This window comes from Selaginella moellendorffii, unplaced genomic scaffold (genome assembly GCF_000143415.4).
Source record: "Selaginella moellendorffii unplaced genomic scaffold, v1.0 SELMOscaffold_1, whole genome shotgun sequence".
In the NCBI taxonomy this organism is placed as follows: domain Eukaryota; kingdom Viridiplantae; phylum Streptophyta; class Lycopodiopsida; order Selaginellales; family Selaginellaceae; genus Selaginella; species Selaginella moellendorffii.
Genome location: NW_003314262.1, coordinates 4138157 through 4158520, shown reverse-complemented (window position 1 = coordinate 4158520; position 20364 = coordinate 4138157). Strand labels below are relative to the sequence as shown.

Sequence of the window (20364 nt, the reverse complement as noted above, 5' to 3'; positions counted from 1 at the left end):
GTAATTCCGTGCAATAATCTTGCCGCCGTACAGGTCCCCTGTTCTTGGGCTGGAGCTAGGTTAACAGTGGAAATCGCGGTAGGCAGTCGCGATCTCACTCGCGCTGGAGCGCCAACGAATGGATAATCGACTGCCCAGCGACGAGGTAATTAGGTCATCCTCCAATGAAGATCACGAGAATGTGAAGCCCAGCTCAGCTCCATCCAGCAAGCGCCGGATCATGGGCGCTCGCGGCCCCGAGGAATTCCACTGCCTGGGCGCGCTGGACATCATCAAGGAATCAGTGGCAGCGCTGCGAGCAATCTCCTCGCTCTTCTTCTGGGTCGCGGCGCTCCTCGCCACGCCATTTTCCATCGTCGTGCTCTCCCAGGCCTGGATCACGTCCCCGGTGGTGGAGAATTGGGCCGCGCGGATCGAGGCCAGCGCCCTCGCCACCCGCGGCGGCGTCTGGTTCCTCCCATCCTACCGCGCCGCCTGCTTCAAGCTCGTCGACAACCTCGTCTCCCACACCTTCCAGCTCCCCTTCTACATCACCCTCGCCATCCCAGCACGCGCCACCATCTCCTGGGCAGTGGCGCTCCTCTACTCCTCGCGCAAGTTCCACCTCCATAGCTTCCTCCGCGCGGCGGCGCTCAAAGTTTGCCTCCGCGCAATCGCCACCTATCTCTGGATCTGCGCTGTGATGCTCGCATGCACCACGCTCATCCTCTCCCTCCTCCTCGTCGTCACCACCTTCTTCCAAGCTCTCGGCCTCTCGGTCGACATACTCTTCCTCATCGTCGCCACCATCTGCCTGGCCTTCTCGCTGCTCTTCGCCCACCTGGTGATCATCTCCAATCTCTCCATCACCATCTCGATGCTGGAAGATATCCAGGGCCGGGCCGCGCTGATGAAGGCCATCCTCATACTCCGGGGACGGACCCAAGTCGGCCTGCTGCTCTTCATCATCGCCACCGCCGCCACCGCTTCGATCGACAGCCTCTTCCAGTACCGCGTCGTCGGAGTTCCCGGCTACAAGTATGCCATCGATCTCTCCTCCAAGCTCTGGGAGATGCCGCTGCTCATCGGCATGTACTCGTTCCTCTACCTGTTTAATTCAATCCCCAGTGCCATCTTCTACTTCACCTGTAAGTCTTCGTGCTGCGAGAGCTTCGATCGATTCTTTCTTCCCGAAAACCAGTAGCGCAGATCTCTTCTTCTCGACTTGGTTTCTGCGGCTGCTAGAGTTTCGTTTGTACAGCGCCAGACCACCACCATGTAATTTACAAGGGGGCCTCCAAACGTTGTTTGTAAAAGCATAGTTTTGTTCGCAACGACGACAGTTACGACACTTTCACAAGAGGAAATAAGAGAAACTACTCACTTCTTGTTTCTAAGCTTGGCTCCCAGCGCGCGCTCGAGCTTGGAGATTATCTGCTGGTTGGGGATGGCTTTTCCAGATTCATACTCTTGGATGACCTGAGGCTTCTCGTTGATCAGCTGGACCAAGCAAACCAACAAGGAAAACAAATCAGCCAAAAAGACACAACCAAAGAATCAATCATCCAAACCTGTGCAAGCTGTGCCTGTGTCAGTTTCTTCTCCGTCCGGGCTTGGATGATGTTCTTCTTCAGGTCAGTCGGAACGCGCTCGTCTGCGTCATCCGGTTTTAGAACACAAAGCCAATGGATTTGGATTCTCTAGCTTACGGGCGAGCTCCTCGGTCTCGTCATCGAGCTTCTTGGTGTTAATTCCCGGCGTGCTTGTCGCTGCCTTGTTCGACCCCGCATTGACTGGAATCGACGAAGATTAGAACAAAATATCTCACCAATCGATCTCTGGAGCAATCCAATCGCTTACACTTCTTAATCGTCTCGATCGGGCCGCCACTGCGACGCGCCTCGTTCACGGCCTTCTCATCGCGCCGCTGCCCGGCAGCGACCCCCTTCTTCCTGATCACCACGGGCTCCCAATCCTGCGCGATATGGCCACTCATCTTCTTCCTCTTCCCACAACCTAACCCTAGAAATTTGGTTCCGGTTTTATTCCTTTCACGTCATCATAGTGCCACGTCATCACTAATGCGCCTCTTCTACACTGTCTCTTCTATGTCGGCATTTTGGAGATGGAGATCCAAGTGGTACACCCCTACATAAAAAAAAACAAATGTAACTCGAGAGAAAATAAAAAGCTTTGATCCATACCATGTCCTTGGCCTGTTCTTCGGAGCTGGCTCACGTACTCCGAGATTTTTTTTATGCTCTCCACCTGGAAGAGAAGCCATTGTTTTCGATCGAGATTGGAGCAAAATCTAGACAAACTTACTTGCTCGGTGAGGAAGCTGCTCTCGACGAAGTCGGCCATTTGGGGGTCGTCATTCTCACTTGCAACCTTCAAACGATCAAAGGATCAAGGTCTATCACAAGTCGAGAGAGATGGGCTTGGCGATACTCTGTGTAAGGCCAGAAGTTTCTCGTTCGTGAGCTTTTCCAGAGCTAGTGCGAGCTCCATAGCTGCAGTAGAAAAACATCACTGGAGTTACTTGTGTTGGAGGGTTTTCTCGATTCTACCATATAGAGCATCTCCTTTCTCTGCGTTGTCAAACTCCATCTCGGGCGGTAGTATTGTTTGTAGCTTCACCCTTCCACCTCGCAAGTTCTATTCTAGTAAACAAAGCATTAGCGCAAGCTCTTCGATTTCCAAGCTTTGTTACCTGGTACTTCATCAAAGTCTCTGCGTGCTCCCTCTCCTCTTCACTAGCATTCTTAAAGTACCTGTAAAGTTTTGCTAAAAGATGGATTCCACAAAGTTGTATAGGACACGTACCTTGCCATGCCTGGAAGCCCAACGTTGTCCCGATCGAAGTACGCAAACAACGCATGGTAGATGTAAGAGACATTGTACTCAACGCTAGAAGAGAAAATCAAAGCTCTCTCGCCATAGAAATCGAAAAAGAGAGAGGCTTACTTGATTTGATCGTTGATAGCAGCTTCACAGGCTTGAGAGAAGCGCTGGCGCGCGAGCGACACCGATTTGGACGAGGAGACCTCCGACAGGGCTTCCTGGACCTCGGCAAAGGGCTGGAACACAACACCCGTGAGCGATTCCGAGCTTTGGATCTCGGCCCTGGCCCTGAAGTATCCATTCCCGGAATCCCGCCCCTGCGAGAACACCCTCCCGCACTTGCGCTCCCCAGCTCCAAATGCGCCGCGGCCGGGCTTCACTGATGGAGCGGCAGCTCCCGCGGCATGAATCAAGGCGCCGGGATGCAAACGAAGAGCAGCCACAGGCGCCATAGCGATTAGAAATGGAGCCCTAAAATTTAAAAATAAGGCGAGTTAAATAGCATTAAAATTCCATGGATAAACGTGGTTCTCCCCATGATGGCGAGCTGACTTGCAGCAATTGCCTCGGATGGGCAATTTTTGTTTGGGTAATGCTAATATGCTCTTGAGATTTATTTCTTGTGTTTAGCAGCAAGGAAAAGGAAGGCAGGTCTATGCTGAATATCTTGAAGCAAAGCACTTACCTCAGATGGGCATTTTTATGGAGCAGGTGAGGATCATCAAACTCTTCCAAACACAATTGAGCCCTATGATTGCTTAACAAGTTTCAAGCCTGATGCTTTGTTTATCCCATGTTTAATATGTCTCAAGTTTGATGCATCATTTCCCTTTCATGACTTACAAAGTTGGCTATGAGTAAGCTTGTGGATGTTTTAGATTTTCATAGACATGCATCTTGTTAAAGTATTTCTCTATTATTATTGATAGCATTTTGTTGGAGTATTTTTCTTTATTCTTGTTGGTGATGGTAAGTTCTTGTGAATTTTATGTTTGGAAATGCAGATCAATTGAGTGTAGTAAACATAATGTGTATGAAACAAACTCTTGAAGAGCATATTTCTAAGCCTTCTAAAAATTTATGAACATCAGAATGCATTTTTAAGTTTGAATTATAATCCTTAAGTTTTAATAACACCTCTTAGGTGTAAGTTGGAAAACATACAAATTGAAATGCAATGAAAGATCAACTCACTTTATAAAACATTTATTTTTCTCAAACTTAATTATATTAAATATAATATCAAAGACTTTTGGTTGGGGAAATTTTTTAAAAAAATTCAAGAGTTATGTTAAAGCCAATTGATGCACTCTGAACTAAACTCTTTAGTAAAATAATGCTCTAATAAAAATTTATATAAAGAGGTAAATGAAATTATTTAATCAAATCACTTTTGCAATCAAATTACCAAATTACAAACCTAAATCACAAGACCCTGAATCTTTTATTTATTTAAAAAAATCTAAAGTAAAAAGTAAATACATTCTCAAATAAAACATGTCTTTGTAAATACAATTTTGTGTTTGATTTAAAATTTAAACCTATTCAAATACTCAGGATATATAAAATATTTATTATACTCAAATTTTATATTTAAGGTAATAAATTTTTATTCTCTATATTAATAATAATGAATTATTTTTAAAGATAAAATTTACTGTAAGGATATTAATTCATTCAAAATAAAGTTTTACATTTATAAACTTTAAAAAATTATTTTATTTTTGCTCTTTCTAAGCTATATTACTTAAATTAAATTTTTTAAATAATTATTAATAAAAAATTTACAAGCCACTACAATTCAGCAATATTTTCTAATCTTGGTATAGAGCTAAAAGTAGATACATCATGATTTTTTTTAATGAATCCATTTTAGTATCGTTCACCATTCTTAGTTTTATAATGAATTTTATTAAGGAAAATTTTATTTTATTTTAAATTTTGCACCATTTTAGAATTTGTGGTGAAATTTCCAAACTTCACTCAAATTTAAAGTTTATTTTTGTAAGCAATTAATTTTTTTCATTCTACTTTAGTCACTTAACCACACTTCTGACCACTTGGAGGAGTCTCATTCACAACATCCATAAGTCCAATTCAAGACTTAAGGGTTGTTAGCCCCGAGAATGACATTTATGCCACTCAACCTTTGCACTTGATCTAAGTGTTTCACGTGTCTGATCCCATGAAGGTACCACCAACATATCAACTTGTTATGCTAAGGCCATGCCTATTCATCTTGGTCACATCAGTAGTCTAACACCACCTACATCATAGTCATGTTTGTTAACAATTAGGCCATCTGTCCATGAGTGATTATCCTAGATCCACTCCTTAACATCTTTAAGATGCCTACAAACATTGGGAATAACCTTTCCCAATATCCCTTTTTTGGTCTCCACTAAGTCCTTTTTTGTCCATGGCCGTGTTCGCCAACACTACCACTAGATTAAGGCCCACAGGTCTGATCACCAATCCCACTGTCCTCTAGGACTTCCTCACTATGTGACTGTATCTTTGGTCACCACACCAGAGGACTACTCCTCTTCCTTTCCATAGTCCAAAACTTTGGAATAACATTTCAGAACACCGTGGCCCTACTCGAGCCTCATAGGTACTCTCCCCACCTTCCACCTTTTGGTGCTCTAGCCATGGGCTTCGAACGAGGTTCTGTTGAGCCATGCCAGGTATCCAAGTAGACAGTGCCACCCATGCTTGGACTAGAAGTATTGACCATTTGATCTCCCGAGGGAACTAAAGCTAGCTCTTGAACACTTCACCAAACTATCCCACTTGTCGATTTGTATTCACTATAGCCTTGGACTTCCCTATAGTTATCCCATCACCCAATACCTAGGTACAGCATTCCTGGGCCAAACTAGCTCTACTGAGGTCTAACCCTCACACTCTCCCTACTATACTTTTGGAACCCCTTGCAACCCCCCCGCTCCCCTCCCCCCAGGGGACGATCGCTTTAGGCTTTCACCCAATAGCCTATATTAGTATTCAGATTTAGACTCGGACTTGGACTTGGTCTTTGTCTCGGCTTTGGACTTGGTCTTGGTCTCGGACTTGGTCTCGATCTCGGTTTCACTCGGACTTCATCTCAAACTCCATCTCGGGTCCATTTCGGACTCCATCTCAAACTCCATCTCGGGTCCATCTCAGACTCCATCTTGGACTCCATCTCATATTACATCTCAGGTCCTTCTCAGACACCATCTCGGGTCCATCTTGGACTCCATCTCAGGTCCATCTTAGATTCCATCTTAGACTCCATCTCGGGTCTATCTCGGACTCCATCTCAGGTCCATCTTAAACTCCATCTTGGGTCCTTCTCAGATTATTTTGGGTCTATTTTGAACTCCATCTTGGTCCTCTTGTATCCCTTTTCTAAAGACTTTTTTATTGCTTACTTTATTCTCATTCATTGAGCACTCCATTGGGAATTCCACTCCCACTCTCAACTCTTCAAGTCAGAGCTTTTAATCTAAATATGTTATACTCGTTTGGCTTTCACTTCGGCCACTACCACATGGCACATTTTCGGCTCTACTTTGGGGCTTAGGGATTTGTGTCTCATAGTTTCATGCCCACTGCCAACTGCTAACAAACACATATAATTTATAATTTATGATTTCAATCCTAATTTATATTTTCCTTGTAATACCTCTTTATTTCTATATATTCTAAATTATGATTATTTTATTAAATTAATTAATACTACTAGTTATATATAACTATTTAACTAGTTGTAGACATTTAAACTAAAATAAATCATGTTTTCAATATTTTTGAGTTATAAACCTAACACATAATAGTTTTTACCAATGTTTTTATTGGTGTATAAAAATTATATTTAATATTATATAGTAAAACGTTATTTATTATTCAAATTATTATATAAGTAATTTCTAAAAATGTTTCCATTAATATTATAATTGATTTTAATTCAATAAAAGCAAGTTTTGCTACATTATATGTAAAACTTTAACAGAATAGTTATAATTATACATTTGTTTATAAATTATAAATACGAAATAATCTACATTATTATCAACTATTAGATGGTAGAATATCTTAGAATATCCTAGCCTATTTTTATACCACACAGGTAACCAGAATAATAATATTGAACATCCTTAATAATTTAGCTAAATCGATATAATTATTTTAAATCATATATAATAACTATATTCTGAAATAATATTATTAATTACTAACTCATAGTCATAATTTTATCAAGGAGATCCCACTTCTTTATATGCCCTCAAACATTTAAAATTATGAGTTAATGATGTTATTTGAGTTTCCAATAATAATAATAGAGTTTTTATTTTTTTTGAAATATAATTTAATATTTTAAAACATTAATGATAATAATTAATAGTTTTAGTACTGACACAAATATACATATAAGTATAAATATATATTAGTGCTAAAGCTGAGGTAAAAAACTACATAGTTATGATTAATTCTGAATTTACAAATAAATCAAGTTTAAACATTACTTAATTTTAAGCCATTGGATTGAGGAAAACCGGGTTATTCTTTGATTTAATTTTGAAATGTGACATTAAAATTAATTAGAGTATGTTTAAGTGCCACCATGAAAACTTTATTATGTCAATGACAAAATTTCAAATGCTTAAATTTAGCTATTTTCAGATGTTGTAATTTATCAAATTCAAACCTAAAAGGATATTCTTAAGGTTGTTCTTAAATTAAATCCATGGTTTCAAATAGTTAAAACCGCATTCAACAAAACCTTTGAAGTTATTAATCAAAAGAAACAACAAAATCCATGGAAAACGATGCTCTACGTCATGCTCACGAGCTCCCGGAGCCTCTGCACGAGAGCATTATCGATCTGGAACGTCCTCTCAATGACGGCGTCCAAGATAGGCGGGTTCGATCCAAACACGGCCTTGGCAACCTGGGAGACTCCGGGGTTCTGCGAGTTGAACCCGGCCACCGCAACCGCGGGCTCTCTGCCAGTGTTGATCTGGAAGTGAACCAGTCCTCGAGGGAAGACGAAGAGCTCGCCGGGATTGATTGTCTGCGCGAAGAGCCGGTTATCCGGTGCGGTGGTGACAAAGCCCACGAACAGAGTTCCCTGGACAAGGAAGAGGAGCTCGGTGCCCCGGGGGTGGACGTGTGGGGGGTTGACACCACCGGGAGCGTAGTCGAGGCGGGCAAACGAGACGCCCAGAGTGTTGAGTCCAGGGAAATTGCCAACGTTTGCAGCAGTGACTGCGGAGCCGAGCCTGTTGCTGGTGTTGCCTGGGTTCCTGAGCAAGCCCGACTTGAAGTCCTCGGCCACCACCGCTACCATGGGCTTGCATACCTTGCCATTGATGATGATAGTGCTGTTGTTGTCCGCGACACATACGTCCTGGAGCATGTCCTCGTCGGCAGCAAGGACGAGTGGGGGTGGCGAGCATGCAAAGACGAAGATGGCGATGAGAATTGCCAACATTGTTGCTGCCATGGAATGAGAGAAACGATGAAGAACTATCTTTGACCTGAGACACTGCCGAGAGGGGTTTATAAAGAGGGTCTAGGACGATCTAGCACCTCTAATTTACACTAGAGTTGCATGGCCTTTCTCATCCATCGATACAGTGTTATTGTAAGTTGTAATAACCATATTGACAATAATTTATGATTCATGGATAATTTTATCTTGCAAGATCTATCCGGAAGATTTGGAAGGCTGAGTTCCGTTGCAACCAAGAAGGTGAGATTCTTGGAAGATCTATAACGACCAAGCGTCCTCACTAGGATGCTTCTTCGTTGTGGCATTAGAAGTGCACTACCCGTCTGCGCGCATGGACGATCTCGCTCCATGATACCGCATCCTTGGAAGGAATCTCCTGGAAAATTTTCATCGCCTCAACGATATCCCCAGTCCGCATTGTGTTCCACAGCAGCACGTCATGTGCTTGATCCACCGAGATAGAGAGAAGAGATTGTGATCTTAGAAGGCGAGCTCTGCATCAGCCAACACTTTCCATGCAATACATTTGGACGATGAATCGGCTTGGGCTCCTTGCATTTTTGGTCTTATCAATATTAAGTTTTAGCTTATTTGGAACACAAAAACGTGTATCTTTTAGAGCTTTTCTACTTTAATAACACTATTTTGTTAACTTTTAAGGTTTTAATAATAGGAAAAAAATTGTCCACATTTATTTCTTTGTATACACTACTAAATTTAGCAAACTCTGTTCTTTAATAATATGAGTTTTTTTATGATGTATTTCTTATTTGTCTAACACGGGGAGGGGGGGGGGTTATATTTTTACAGCCGACCCTAATGGAAACCCTAATTTTGTTCTTGGCATATACCTTTCATTTCGGGAGGAGGGCGAGAAATGGCGAGGCGCATCGCGAATCCAAGGTACTACCAAGGAGTAGTTGTCGTAGCCGCGGCTCCGTCCTTTTGGGAGCTGCTAGTGCTGTGCGTTGTGGTGCTGGGCATGCTCTCGTTCTTGGTGCTCTCGCTCCTCGTTTTCAAGTTCTGGAAGCGCAACACGCAGCAGCCAAAGGGACGACGAGTTTTCGCGCAGCGACGACAATCCACACTCACAGCTTTCGCGCAGCCCAGCAGGGAGTGCTCGTTTTGTTGCATCGACATCAACTTGCTCAAGCTCAAGACAAGTAAGCATTTTCCATTTTTTTTATAAAGGGGTGTTTAGTTTTGGTGTTTACCTTTATTCCACTTGTTTCTAACCTCTGTTTACAGTGTCCGGGATTCGGAATATTGACTTTGGCCGGACTCCTGCTGTACGACCATCGAGTAATAACCCAATCTTCTATGCTCCTCGCATCAGTGACTACGAATGTAAGTTTTCTTGTTTATCTTCCAAGGCCTGGCTGACTTTGATTTGTTTCCTTTTTTTTCATAGACCTTCTGGACTACCAGAACTCGAGAATGATGCCAGGTGTTGTTCTTGACTTCCAGAGCTCAAGAATGGTGCCAGCGGTTCACAGCGGGTCCCTTGACACTGATCTAGCTGAGCTGCCAAGGAGCGTTGTTCCACAGCCTCCAATCACCTCGGAAGTTCGTTTGCCTTTGACAATGCTCGACTTTGTGATCCCTCCGGCTTTCATGCCTGGTCAGCTGCAGCAAGAGCAAAGCCATCACGACATAACGACTGCATCCAGCGTGAGCTTTGAGCCGCAGTTACTGCTGGAGATTGACAATGAAGTAAGCCCACTCTGCTTTTCATATTGTCACTAACACACACCTGATGCAGTTTCTCAAGCGCTTGGAGGTTGTCTCTGAGCTCCTTATCGCAAGCTCAATCCAGGAGTCACGCATGGCCATGGCTTGTCTTGGTTATGGCCAGCTACCCAGCTATACAGTGTTTGCTCATGATCTTGCTTCAGCAGCAGAGTTATGACGATGGTGTGCTCAACAGGTCCAATGAGGTAAGCTTTCTCGTCTTTCCAGTGTACTTGGAGTCATTTTCTAATCTCTTTGTCCATGCAGTTTTCACGTACGCTGGTAAAGCACACAAGAGAAGCCAAGTGTACATTCCTCGACCTCAATCAAGACATATCGGTCTCACAACTCTACGGCCAAGACTTTATGCCTCTGCAGCGTCAATCGGTGATGATCAAGGGATCACGGAGCAATGCAATCTTCACGCTCCAGGTGATTAGTGAGCCCGGCTTAATTCCCGGATGTGGTTCGAAGTCCTACAACTCTAGCGTAAGAATACTTTCCATATTCCTTGGCTCAGTGGTTCCGAGTCCAGCATACTCTTTTCCGCTAAATGTAAGTCTATCTTTTCCTGGCTCCACACTTAACACTTGGCTTCTATAGGTTGCGTTGCCGGAGCTGGCAAGTGGTGCTCGTTCTGTTCTTCGCATCACCGGCGGCATGGAAGCTCCTCTTCCTGGTCGGCCTGGTGCTCGACTGCTGCTCAACAATCTATGCTGTTCACGCTTTTCTGGTGATCTTTCCTCGTGGACTTGTGTGGAGCTCCAGGTGCCGAGTTATATATCACTGTTTGAGTTGGCGGTGCTCAAACTCAACGCAGTTATTCCGCAGCCTCCAAACACCCCACTGCTTATCAAGCTAGTCTGCGTCAACTTCCAAGGAGATTACAATACTACTAACTGTAAGCTGTTTATGTTTTTGTTTGCATCATCCTTATCAAGTGTTTTGGTTTGAAGTTCCAGCAATCTGCGAGCGGGAAGTACATCGCGACATTGTGCCTGAGCGAGGAAAACAAGAAGCTCCTTGGTTCCTTGGTGCTCGGCTGCTGCTCAACGATGATGAAAGCCCTCAATGCTCTTTACGGTTTTGTGGCGCTCTTTCCTCCGGGACTTGTGTTGAGCTCCAGGCGCCGATTTATCCATCACTGATCGAGCGAGCGTCACTTTATGAACCATATCGTAAGCTGCACTTCAGATTTTCGTCTTTACGATAATTGACGAGAATTGGTTTGCAGGGGTGTTCTCGTTTGGTGTCATCGACATCAGCAAGATCACGCTCAAGACAAGTAAGCTTTTCTCATTCTTTTTACCTTTGTTTTGATTTTAACTGTTTTGACAGTGTCGGGGCTTACTTTCCCGTGGCATAGCAGCATTCGTGCTTTGGAATCGACACTCCCTGATGATCACGATGCTTATACAGATGTAAGTACTTTTCCAAATTCCTTGTGGATTTTAGCTCTGAATTGAGCAGGAGGTCTTTGACATGTTTATTAATCTTATTCACGCGTCAAAAGGTGGCTGGAAATATTTCAATTTACATGTACGTTTGAATTTATTAATTTTCATTCAATGTTTATTGGATCTTTATTCTAATATGTGAATGCAGGGACTATACGCTGGCTTTAAAGACGCTTGGCTTTTGCGTGGTGGCCAATTTCGAGCTCAGGTACAAGAGCTGCGAAGGCGTGGTGCTCCACCTTTTAGTGCCACGAGCGAGCAGCAAAACTATGAGTGGGAAAGTCACAACATTCTACCTGAGCTAGAAAAACAAGAAGCGGTCAGCTTGGATGATCAGTCAGACAACAGTGCTATTTTAATGAGCAGGCCACCCGATAGATGAAGGATGGAGCGACTTTTCCGAATTGGTGAGCGATAAGCAAGGAGATAGTGCTGTTTTTGTGGAGATCCGTGAAGCTCATCAACCTGGGAGCTCAGAGAACGAGGGTGATTTGACGCCTTATGCAGCAGCAGAACTGCTAGATGCCTTGACATTCATGGGCGACATTGCGACACCATTGTTTTGTGCCACCGGTAATTGTGTTTTTTCTGTTCTGTTGTTTTCTCTTCTCCTTTTAGCGGTCACTGACACATACACTTGAACAGGAATTGAGAAGGCGATTATTATGACAAGTGGTGGTGAACAAAAGGTGTGCTAGCATTTTCAAGGCCATTTCAGCGTATGCAGCACCCATACAGCCGTGAGGCAAAGGATCAAAATCCAGCAAGCTCTCGCCGCTGTCACCGTGACAGAAAATTGAAGCTGACATAATTTTATTTTCCCTCAAGGATCATCACGGTCAAATGAAACACCGGAAGTATTGGAGCTGCCTTCGACACGAAGTTTACGGTAGCAAGTTGCGGGAGGTGAAGCAGCTGGCTTGCTACAAACAGTTGGTTTGACTTAGCTACGAGCGGCTGGACGAGGCGGAGGGTCTCAGGGATGACGAGCGTTGATCCAGACTTCAGCAAGTTGCTTTTCCACTCTGGATATGTGCAAATGTGTGGCTCCTAGGCGAGCCTGGATCGCCAGGCCAGAGAGTTGCTGCAAGACGGGAACTCTGGTATTCCTGAGAACTCACAGATGTATCTACTCCAGCTCGGCAGGCATGCTCTCGGCAGCTACAGAGAGAAATGTTCCGGCTTTGGAAGATGGCGATCCAGTTCGAATTCTCGGCCAAGAGTCCTCTGGAGACAACGAGGTTGACAAAGAATACAAACTACCTGGACAAGGCTGTACTCTTATTCTAGTTCCGTCAGGCTTTCAAACAGGCTTTCTCCAAGATTTACACGGTTTTGCTCTGTTCGACCAAGGCAGAGTGGATGAGGCGTAGTTCTCCTTGAAGCTGGTATGGTATTGCAACTTCTGGCTGAAAGCTTCTCGTCACCGACTGTTTCCATCATAGGCAGGAAACTTGTATGAAGTCTTTGACGTGGTGCCAGAGACGGAAGTTTCTCCAAACTGTGACTTCGACATGGAAAGCTCGACTTCTTCGTAAGGGAAAAAAGCTCGGAGGCAGGCTGTGCCAGGCTCATAGGCTCGATCGTTCGAAACGTCGTCTGATTCACGAGGCAATGAAGGAGTCCAGGTGCTCGGCCGACGTGCCTGCTACGGAGGATTCCAGAAGCTTACGACAATGTGGTCACCTTCGTGTATAGCACTCTGCGGTGGAGGCTATCTCTTCTAACAGGTTCCTGAGCAGTGCTACGAGCAAATTCTTGAAAGGAAAGGAGCGAGCTAGTTTTGAGGCCGCGAGGACAGGTTTTGAGGCACCATAGCTTCCGGATTGAGGCACAACTCCAGGGTTTTACGGAGTTTGGAAAGTCGAGTAGAAACTCCAGGGTGATGCAGAAGCTGGAACAGATCCTTCAACAGATTTCTCGAGCATGACCAGTGGTTTGCAACCTCCACTTTGTCGAGACCTCGAGGGTGCTCAGGATGATATTTAGCTTCTCCTTGATGATGGAAAAACTGGCGGCAGCAACGATCTGAGGACGCAGATATTTGAACTTCTGGACCAGCTGAGGATGGCAATGATACCGATTCTTGCCGTATACAAGGTGGTGGTGGCAGTGCAAGTACACCGACCGCTTAAGCAGGAAAATATGGAAGGTGTTGAGTTTGGGGAGGTGGTAATGAAACACCTGTGCAAGCGACTGTTCTTTCATCGGCTTTTCTTTCAGGATAGAAGCTGCATTGTTTAGAACAAGGTACGCGTTCGGGCGGCCTGCCATACAAAGTGTCCAACGAGCACTCACGCCGGAGATATAGAGCTCATGGGCAGAGATGATTTGCTCACCTTGACGGTTGGACGAGGCAAAGGATGTAAATCCAGCAAGCTCTGGTCGCTCTACTTTGCGAGCTGGGATCACAGGAGTCAGGGAAATGCTAGAAGCCGAGTTCAAGGTGTTGCTCAAGAATATAGTCACCTATAACATTAATGCATTGGAGCTGTTCCGCCCGATGAGGGAACTTGAGAACTCTTTTGGCGGTGGTGATCACTACGTTCTTGAGCTACTATGGCTCTGGAAGATGGAGAGGCCCAAAACTACCTGGAGACGTCAGGACAAGGCTGTGCTCCCATTGCTGTTAACCACAACACTTTGGTGACTCTTCTCGGCCAGGGTCGTGCAAAGCAAGCGTTTTAGCTACAGGCAGAGTGGATGAGTGCTGATCTCTGATATTGCAACTTCTGGCTGATACCTCTCGTCACCAAGTGTTTTCACCATAGGCAGCAGGAAACTTGGCTGGCAGATACTGTGACTTGAGACAAGGAAAGCTCGACATCTTCGTAGGGAAAAGCTTGAGGAAAGCATGTTCCAGCTGCGTCAGGCTCACAGGCTCGATCCATGCTCCCAAAGGAATGGTGATGGCGGACGCAATCTCTCCTAAGAGCAGTGCTAAGAGCAAATGGTTGAAAAGGAAAACAGCGAGTACTAGAGTTTGCCAATGAAATTAAAGGTTGAATCGAACATTTATTTTGACAGTAGCCCATTAGGTTTAAATTGATTAATTTAAAAGATGCTGCCATTTTCTGGGCAGATCCTGAACTTGAGCTTCCTGGATGGTATTTCGAGCGCGTCTGTCAGAGATTCACCTCGAGAATATGGATGCCCTATGGATGAAGCTATTCTCCAATGATCTTGAGCACAAAACCGAGTAGATCAACAAAACCTTTGAAGTTATTAATCAAAAGAAACAACAAATTCCATGGAAAACGATGCTCTACGTCATGCTCACGAGCTCCCGGAGCCTCTTCACAAGAGCATTATCGATCTGGAACATCCTCTCAATGACGGCGTCCAAGATAGGCGGGTTCGAGCCAAGCACGGCCTTGGCAACCTGGGAGACTCCGGGGTTCTGCGAGTTGAACCCGGCCACCGCCACCGCGGGCTCTCTGCCAGTGTTGATCTGGAAGTGAACCAGTCCTCGAGGGAAGACGAAGAGCTCGCCGGGATTGATTGTCTGCGCGAAGAGCCGGTTATCCGGTGCGGTGGTGACAAAGCCCACGAACAGAGTTCCCTGGACGAGGAAGAGGAGCTCGGTTCCCCGTGGATGGACGTGTGGGGGGTTGACACCGCCGGGAGCGTAGTCAAGGCGCGCAAAAGAGACGCCCAGAGTGTTGAGTCCAGGGAAATTGCCAACGTTTGCAGCGGTGACTACGGAGCCGAGCCTGTTGCTGGTGTTGCCCAGGTTCCTGAGCAAGCCCGACTTGAAGTCCTCGGCCACCACCGCTGTCATGGGCTTGCATACCTTGCCATTGATGATGATAGTGCTGTTGTTGTCCGCGACACAGACGTCCTGGAGCATGTCCTCGTCGGCAGCGAGGACGAGTGGGGGTGGCGAGCACGCAAAGACGAAGATGGCGATGAGAATTGCCAGCATTGTTGCCGCCATGGAAAGAGAGAAACAATGAAGAAGTATCCTTGACCTGAGACACTGTCGAGACGGAAATGGGTGGGGTTTATAAAGAGGGCCTAGGAATCTAGCACCTCTAATTTACACTAGACTTTGCGTGGCCTTTCTCATCCATTGTTATAATTTGTATCATTTATGAATAATTTATCTTGCAAAGAATTTGAAGATCTATCCGGAAGATTTGGAAGGTTGAGTTCCGTTGCAACCAAGAAGATGAGATTCTTGGAAGATCTATAACGACCAAACGTCCTCACTAGGATGCTTCTTAGTTGTGGCATTGGCAGCACACTACCCAGATCCCCAGGTGCGCTTGGACGATCTTGCTCCACGATACCGCATCCTTGGAAGGAATCTCCTGGAAAATTTTCATGGCCTCAATGATATCCCGAGTCCGCATTGTGTTCCACAGCACCACGTCACGTGCTTGATCCACCGAGATGGAGAGAAGAGATTGGGATCTTTGATGGATTAGAAGGTGAGCTCTGCTTCCGCACTTTCCATGCCATACATTTGGACGATGAGATCGAGTTGTCTTAGGCTCCTCCTGCTAAAATCTAAACGTCTGCATTTTTATCAAGATTAATTTTTAGCCTTTTTTTTTGGCTAATTTGGAACACAGAAAATATATTATGTGTATTAAATTAAAAAAAGACCTTGAACTGCTAGAAGGTATTGGTTCAGCATAGAATGATGTTCAAAATTTAAAATCTTGTAAATGAAAGCCTTCAGGAACTTAAAAATAATTGAACAAACCAAGAGCTTTCTGGAGGGGCTTAACCTCTCCTTGATTAATTATATCCTTAATTATTTATTATCAAATACCAACTCAAAATCATGGGTAGTAAGATTGTTTTTATGTTTAAAGTTTTATAAGTTTTTAAAATTTTTCTAGTGCATGATTGTGTTGCTGAGATATATTGCATTTGAAACTTTCCAAATGAATTTATACTTTGTTAACATCATACACTTAAAGTGTATCAAGGAGATCCCACTCTTATATATTAAAAATTATGAGTTGCTAATATTATTCAACAATATATTTTGATTGGTAGAGAAATTATTTTTCTTTAAATTATTAATTTTTATTACTTATTTAATTAATTATTTTTATATTGAAGGTTAGTGTTATATACTGTGCTTTGCTTAGTATATAGGAACAGCTGTATTAATTATTCATGAATGGATGGACTAAAATCACTCCCAATAAAGGGTCTATATGCTATAATGCTATAATTAGCATATTATTTAGGTAGGGTATTACATGTGTGTATATATGTATGTATATATATATATATATGTATGTATGTATGTATGTATATGTAGATGTAGATGTATATATATATGTATATGTATACATAGACCCTCCAGAAGATGAAATTTAAAGTTGATGACAATAAGTCAAATTAAATATCTAGAGCTTTTGCCAAGCAATTATAAATTGCTACAAGAATTTGAAGCTCCCACGAAACCATTAACTTAATTGCTAGCAACTATAATAGAAACAAAAAAGCCATGTCATTAATATCAATTCACTATAAAATCTTAATGAACTAATTACAACTCTATATAGAACTGCTAAACACTCAACCCAATCTTAAAGCTATAACTTTGAACTAAATCAAGGGACTTTAAAAGCCACTATAGTCTGCAAAACATCATTAGAATAGTGATACATCCTATCTATTAGTTTGCCCACTAGCCATCCTCTAAGACCATTATTAATTTGGACTCATAACCTTTGTCTTTTTTTAACACTATATATAAGATGTTAGACTCACTTTGTTTATCCTTTATATCCTTTTCATTTCTTCCTTGAAAAAAAAAAAGTTCTAAAGCACCAATGTTGTTCAAATTCTCTACACTCATCTTCACTCCACCATTTATATTCAGCTTCACTCCACTATTATATCTATTTTACCTCACTATATCAGGGTTGAATATTATATTTAAACTTGTTATACTTCTCCCCATTCCACAATCTATATGATTTATCCTTGCTCCACTATTGTAACTACTTCTTTAAAGGAAAAAAAGGTTTGACGAGTCAAGGTAAAGAATAGGAAAATTTGAGGAAGGAACATTATGAGAGAATAAATTGTGGATAAAGAAGTATTGAAATTGGATTTTTCAACAATTGACAAAGCAAAAATGAGGAAATAATAATAAGGAAATATGTCTAAAGCTTGGAGAATAGAGGAGCTTTTATTATAAAATAAAGCCCACTCTCAAGAGAACAAATAAATTTTTTAGTAGCAATGGTAAAATAAAGGCTTTTAGTAACATTTACAACTAGGGATATGCACTCAACTTAAAATTCTGGCAAAAGTGACTCAACACTTGGAATAAGGGAATACTTAACATTATAACTAATCAAAAACTCCACCAATAAAACAAAAGCAAGATTCTCAACTTTATACATATGTTAACATTTAAATTAGTATATAGAAGATGTAAGCAACCAAACGGAATAACTCAAAAAATGATTTATAAAAATTTAAATATAAAAGAAAAGGGCCTATGAACAATAATGCACCCCTTTTCTAATCAATTAAGGGTTTTGAGATAAGGGTTAAGTGTCTCTGGGTTTGTGTAGTATTGGGTGGGTGACCTCTCTTTTGGGAAGTTTACATTTAAGAGCTTATAAAGATAAATAAAACACTTAATTTAATATTGGATGGAGAATGAGAATCATAAGAGTCACAAATAGCTGATATGCCAAAATAAATACTGCATATGAAGATGAGAATTATAAAAGTCACAAATGACTGATGTGCCAAAATAAAAATGAGAAGTTAAAGATGGCAACACACCAAAAATGGGTGCAAGACTACTATGAATGCAATAAAGATCAAAAAGAAGAATATATTGGATAGTTATAATTCTAGATTTGGCAAAAATTTATAACATATTTAGAAAAGAAAGGAAGAATATTTGAATAAAAGTAAAAATATAATCCTAAATACTGATCAAAGCATTGGGATATAGGAATAAATATATTAATTGGGGTTTAAACCCTTCCTTCTAGATGGATTAGATTCAATCCCAAATGGATAGTCTATATGCTATAATATTATAATTGGTGTATTACCTAGGTAGGGTAATACATATATACATATACATATACACACACACACACACACAGATATATATATATATATATAGTTGAGGTAATATAATTCATGATCTCTTTGAGCTTTCACATTTTACTAAATTGGATATTGGAGCACTTAAGACTCCATCCTTTGAAAATCTATCACTTTTATAATAATCTATTAACATCCACCTCATAATAGTTTATTGCTTAACTTATCATTTGGATTTACTTCAATAAATTTCAAGGGATATGATTAATTTTAACTAAAATTTGAACAATCCAATTTAAATGATTAGGATCCAGATTTAGTCTCAAATGGACACTCCATATGTTATAGTACTATAATCAGCATATTACCTAAACATGTTAACACATGTATATATGTATATATATTTATAAACTGTATATTATCCTTGCTTTTGGAAGAGAAAAATATGATAACAATAAGTTAGGTGGAACATTTAGAGCTTGTGCTAAGCAATTATAGACTAGTATAAGAATTTAAAGCTCCTATAAAACCACCAATATAGTTATTGATAACCATGATAGAAATAAAACCCAAAGCTATAGCATAAATGTCAGTCAATTATAAAATCCCAATGAACTAATTGCAACTTTATGTGCCACTGCCAAATACTTGAACCAACCTCAAAGTCATAACTTTAAATTGAAGCAAGGGATTTGAAAGCTATTATAATCCATAAAACATCATTGTAGTAAATAATACATTTTGCCTCTAATTTTGCCCATTGATTATCCTTTAATATTATTGTTAATTTGAACTTACAACCATCATCACAACTTACCTTTGCATCTTTCCTTTGATCAACATTCAAAACCTGTATTAACTTAGATTCACAACCTTCATCTTCATCTAACACCAAACATGGGAGGTTGCACTCACCCTATTTATTATTCATATCTTCTTTATCCCCTTCTCAAAAGAAAAAAAAGTTATAAAGCATTAGCTTTGTTTAGACACTCACTATGTTTATTCTCAATATTTATATTTAGCTCACTTCATTATCACATCCAATTGAATGTACTATATCGGGCACTCTGTAATTATATCCTATGGAAGTTGGTAATGGCAATACACCAAGGATAACCAGAACATGAATGTGCATAGCACTAAAAGCTCGATCTAATGGAGTAACATTAGTAGTCATAAGTGAGATACTCAATAATCAATGACAATATGGCATAACAAAAGAAGAAAAGGTAATAAAGATTGAAAAAGAAGAATAGATATAATAACTATATTCTTAAATTTAGAGAAAAACTAATAAAGATCTAGATCTAAAAGAGAACGAAGGAATTAAAATAAAAACGCAATCTTAAACATTGAACAAAACACTGCTCAAATGCTTTGCCATTTAGGGACAAATTACAATGCCCCTCACCTCCACCAGGATATAAGAATCAGTATATTAATTGGGGTTTAAACCCCTACTTATTTACAAAAATGAATAGATCAAATTTAGTCTCAAATAGATGATTTATATGCTATAGTCCTATATTTAGTGTATTACCTACTAATACATGTATATAAATGTAAATATATATACATTTATAAACCTTATAGGCCTAATTTTATAGAGTATTTAATTATAAAAATATGTCACATTTCAAAATAAATGGACCAGATTTAATAACTAAACTAGGGTTTTCTTCAATCCAATGACCCAAAATTAAGTAGTTTTTAAGCTTATTAAATATTTTTTTAAAAAAGATATTTATTTATTTTCTGATTTATTTATAATTTATAATTAAATTAGTATATAATCATTGAAGAAAAATG

General features: G+C 41.3%; 5 protein-coding genes across 5 annotated transcripts; 1 reads left to right on the top strand and 4 right to left on the bottom strand.

The window, feature by feature from the left end:
- Positions 1–1283: 1283 nt before the first annotated feature.
- On the bottom strand, positions 1284–2332 carry LOC112340397 (multiprotein-bridging factor 1a-like). Its single transcript, XM_024683031.1, has 6 exons — positions 2305–2332; positions 2184–2247; positions 1840–2127; positions 1689–1772; positions 1551–1633; positions 1284–1479 (listed from the first exon to the last, which is right to left on the bottom strand). Exons 3-6 carry the CDS (start codon positions 1973–1975, stop codon positions 1360–1362), a joined length of 423 nt encoding a protein of 140 aa, XP_024538799.1. The 5' UTR covers positions 1976–2127; positions 2184–2247; positions 2305–2332; the 3' UTR covers positions 1284–1359.
- LOC9630713 (ferritin-2, chloroplastic) lies at positions 1287–3280 on the bottom strand. Its single transcript, XM_024683021.1, has 11 exons — positions 2947–3280; positions 2806–2889; positions 2693–2753; positions 2550–2637; positions 2431–2492; positions 2305–2370; positions 2184–2247; positions 1840–2127; positions 1689–1772; positions 1551–1633; positions 1287–1479 (listed from the first exon to the last, which is right to left on the bottom strand). The coding sequence occupies exons 1-8, from the start codon at positions 3273–3275 to the stop codon at positions 2072–2074; spliced, it is 810 nt and encodes a 269-aa protein (XP_024538789.1). The 5' UTR covers positions 3276–3280; the 3' UTR covers positions 1287–1479; positions 1551–1633; positions 1689–1772; positions 1840–2071.
- Positions 3281–7642: 4362 nt separating this feature from the next.
- Positions 7643–8314, bottom strand: LOC112348445 (putative germin-like protein 2-1). The gene has a single exon (XM_024680932.1). The coding sequence runs from the start codon at positions 8312–8314 to the stop codon at positions 7643–7645; it is 672 nt and encodes a 223-aa protein (XP_024536700.1).
- Positions 8315–10321: 2007 nt separating this feature from the next.
- On the top strand, positions 10322–13996 carry LOC9630712. Its single transcript, XM_024683877.1, has 8 exons — positions 10322–10609; positions 10658–10955; positions 11011–11232; positions 11289–11339; positions 11393–11475; positions 11525–11593; positions 11660–12084; positions 12157–13996. The coding sequence occupies exons 1-7, from the start codon at positions 10421–10423 to the stop codon at positions 11891–11893; spliced, it is 1146 nt and encodes a 381-aa protein (XP_024539645.1). The 5' UTR covers positions 10322–10420; the 3' UTR covers positions 11894–12084; positions 12157–13996.
- Positions 13997–14776: 780 nt separating this feature from the next.
- LOC112348444 (rhicadhesin receptor-like) lies at positions 14777–15448 on the bottom strand. The gene has a single exon (XM_024680925.1). It carries the CDS (start codon positions 15446–15448, stop codon positions 14777–14779), a length of 672 nt encoding a protein of 223 aa, XP_024536693.1.
- Positions 15449–20364: the final 4916 nt, after the last annotated feature.

Coding starts and splice junctions, on each gene's coding strand:
- LOC112340397 (XM_024683031.1), bottom strand. CDS start 1,975: ATGAGTGGCCATATCGCGCAGGATTGGGAGCCCGTGGTGATCAGGAAG. Junction 1,634..1,688: donor CGAGACCGAGGAGCTCGCCC/GTAAGCTAGAGA, acceptor CGGATGACGCAG/ACGAGCGCGTTCCGACTGAC. Junction 1,480..1,550: donor CACAGGCACAGCTTGCACAG/GTTTGGATGATT, acceptor TGCTTGGTCCAG/CTGATCAACGAGAAGCCTCA.
- LOC9630713 (XM_024683021.1), bottom strand. CDS start 3,275: ATGGCGCCTGTGGCTGCTCTTCGTTTGCATCCCGGCGCCTTGATTCAT. Junction 2,890..2,946: donor GCTATCAACGATCAAATCAA/GTAAGCCTCTCT, acceptor TTTCTCTTCTAG/CGTTGAGTACAATGTCTCTT. Junction 2,754..2,805: donor GGGCTTCCAGGCATGGCAAG/GTACGTGTCCTA, acceptor AAAACTTTACAG/GTACTTTAAGAATGCTAGTG.
- LOC112348445 (XM_024680932.1), bottom strand. CDS start 8,314: ATGGCAGCAACAATGTTGGCAATTCTCATCGCCATCTTCGTCTTTGCA.
- LOC9630712 (XM_024683877.1), top strand. CDS start 10,421: ATGCCTCTGCAGCGTCAATCGGTGATGATCAAGGGATCACGGAGCAAT. Junction 10,610..10,657: donor CATACTCTTTTCCGCTAAAT/GTAAGTCTATCT, acceptor TGGCTTCTATAG/GTTGCGTTGCCGGAGCTGGC. Junction 11,233..11,288: donor GTCACTTTATGAACCATATC/GTAAGCTGCACT, acceptor ATTGGTTTGCAG/GGGTGTTCTCGTTTGGTGTC.
- LOC112348444 (XM_024680925.1), bottom strand. CDS start 15,448: ATGGCGGCAACAATGCTGGCAATTCTCATCGCCATCTTCGTCTTTGCG.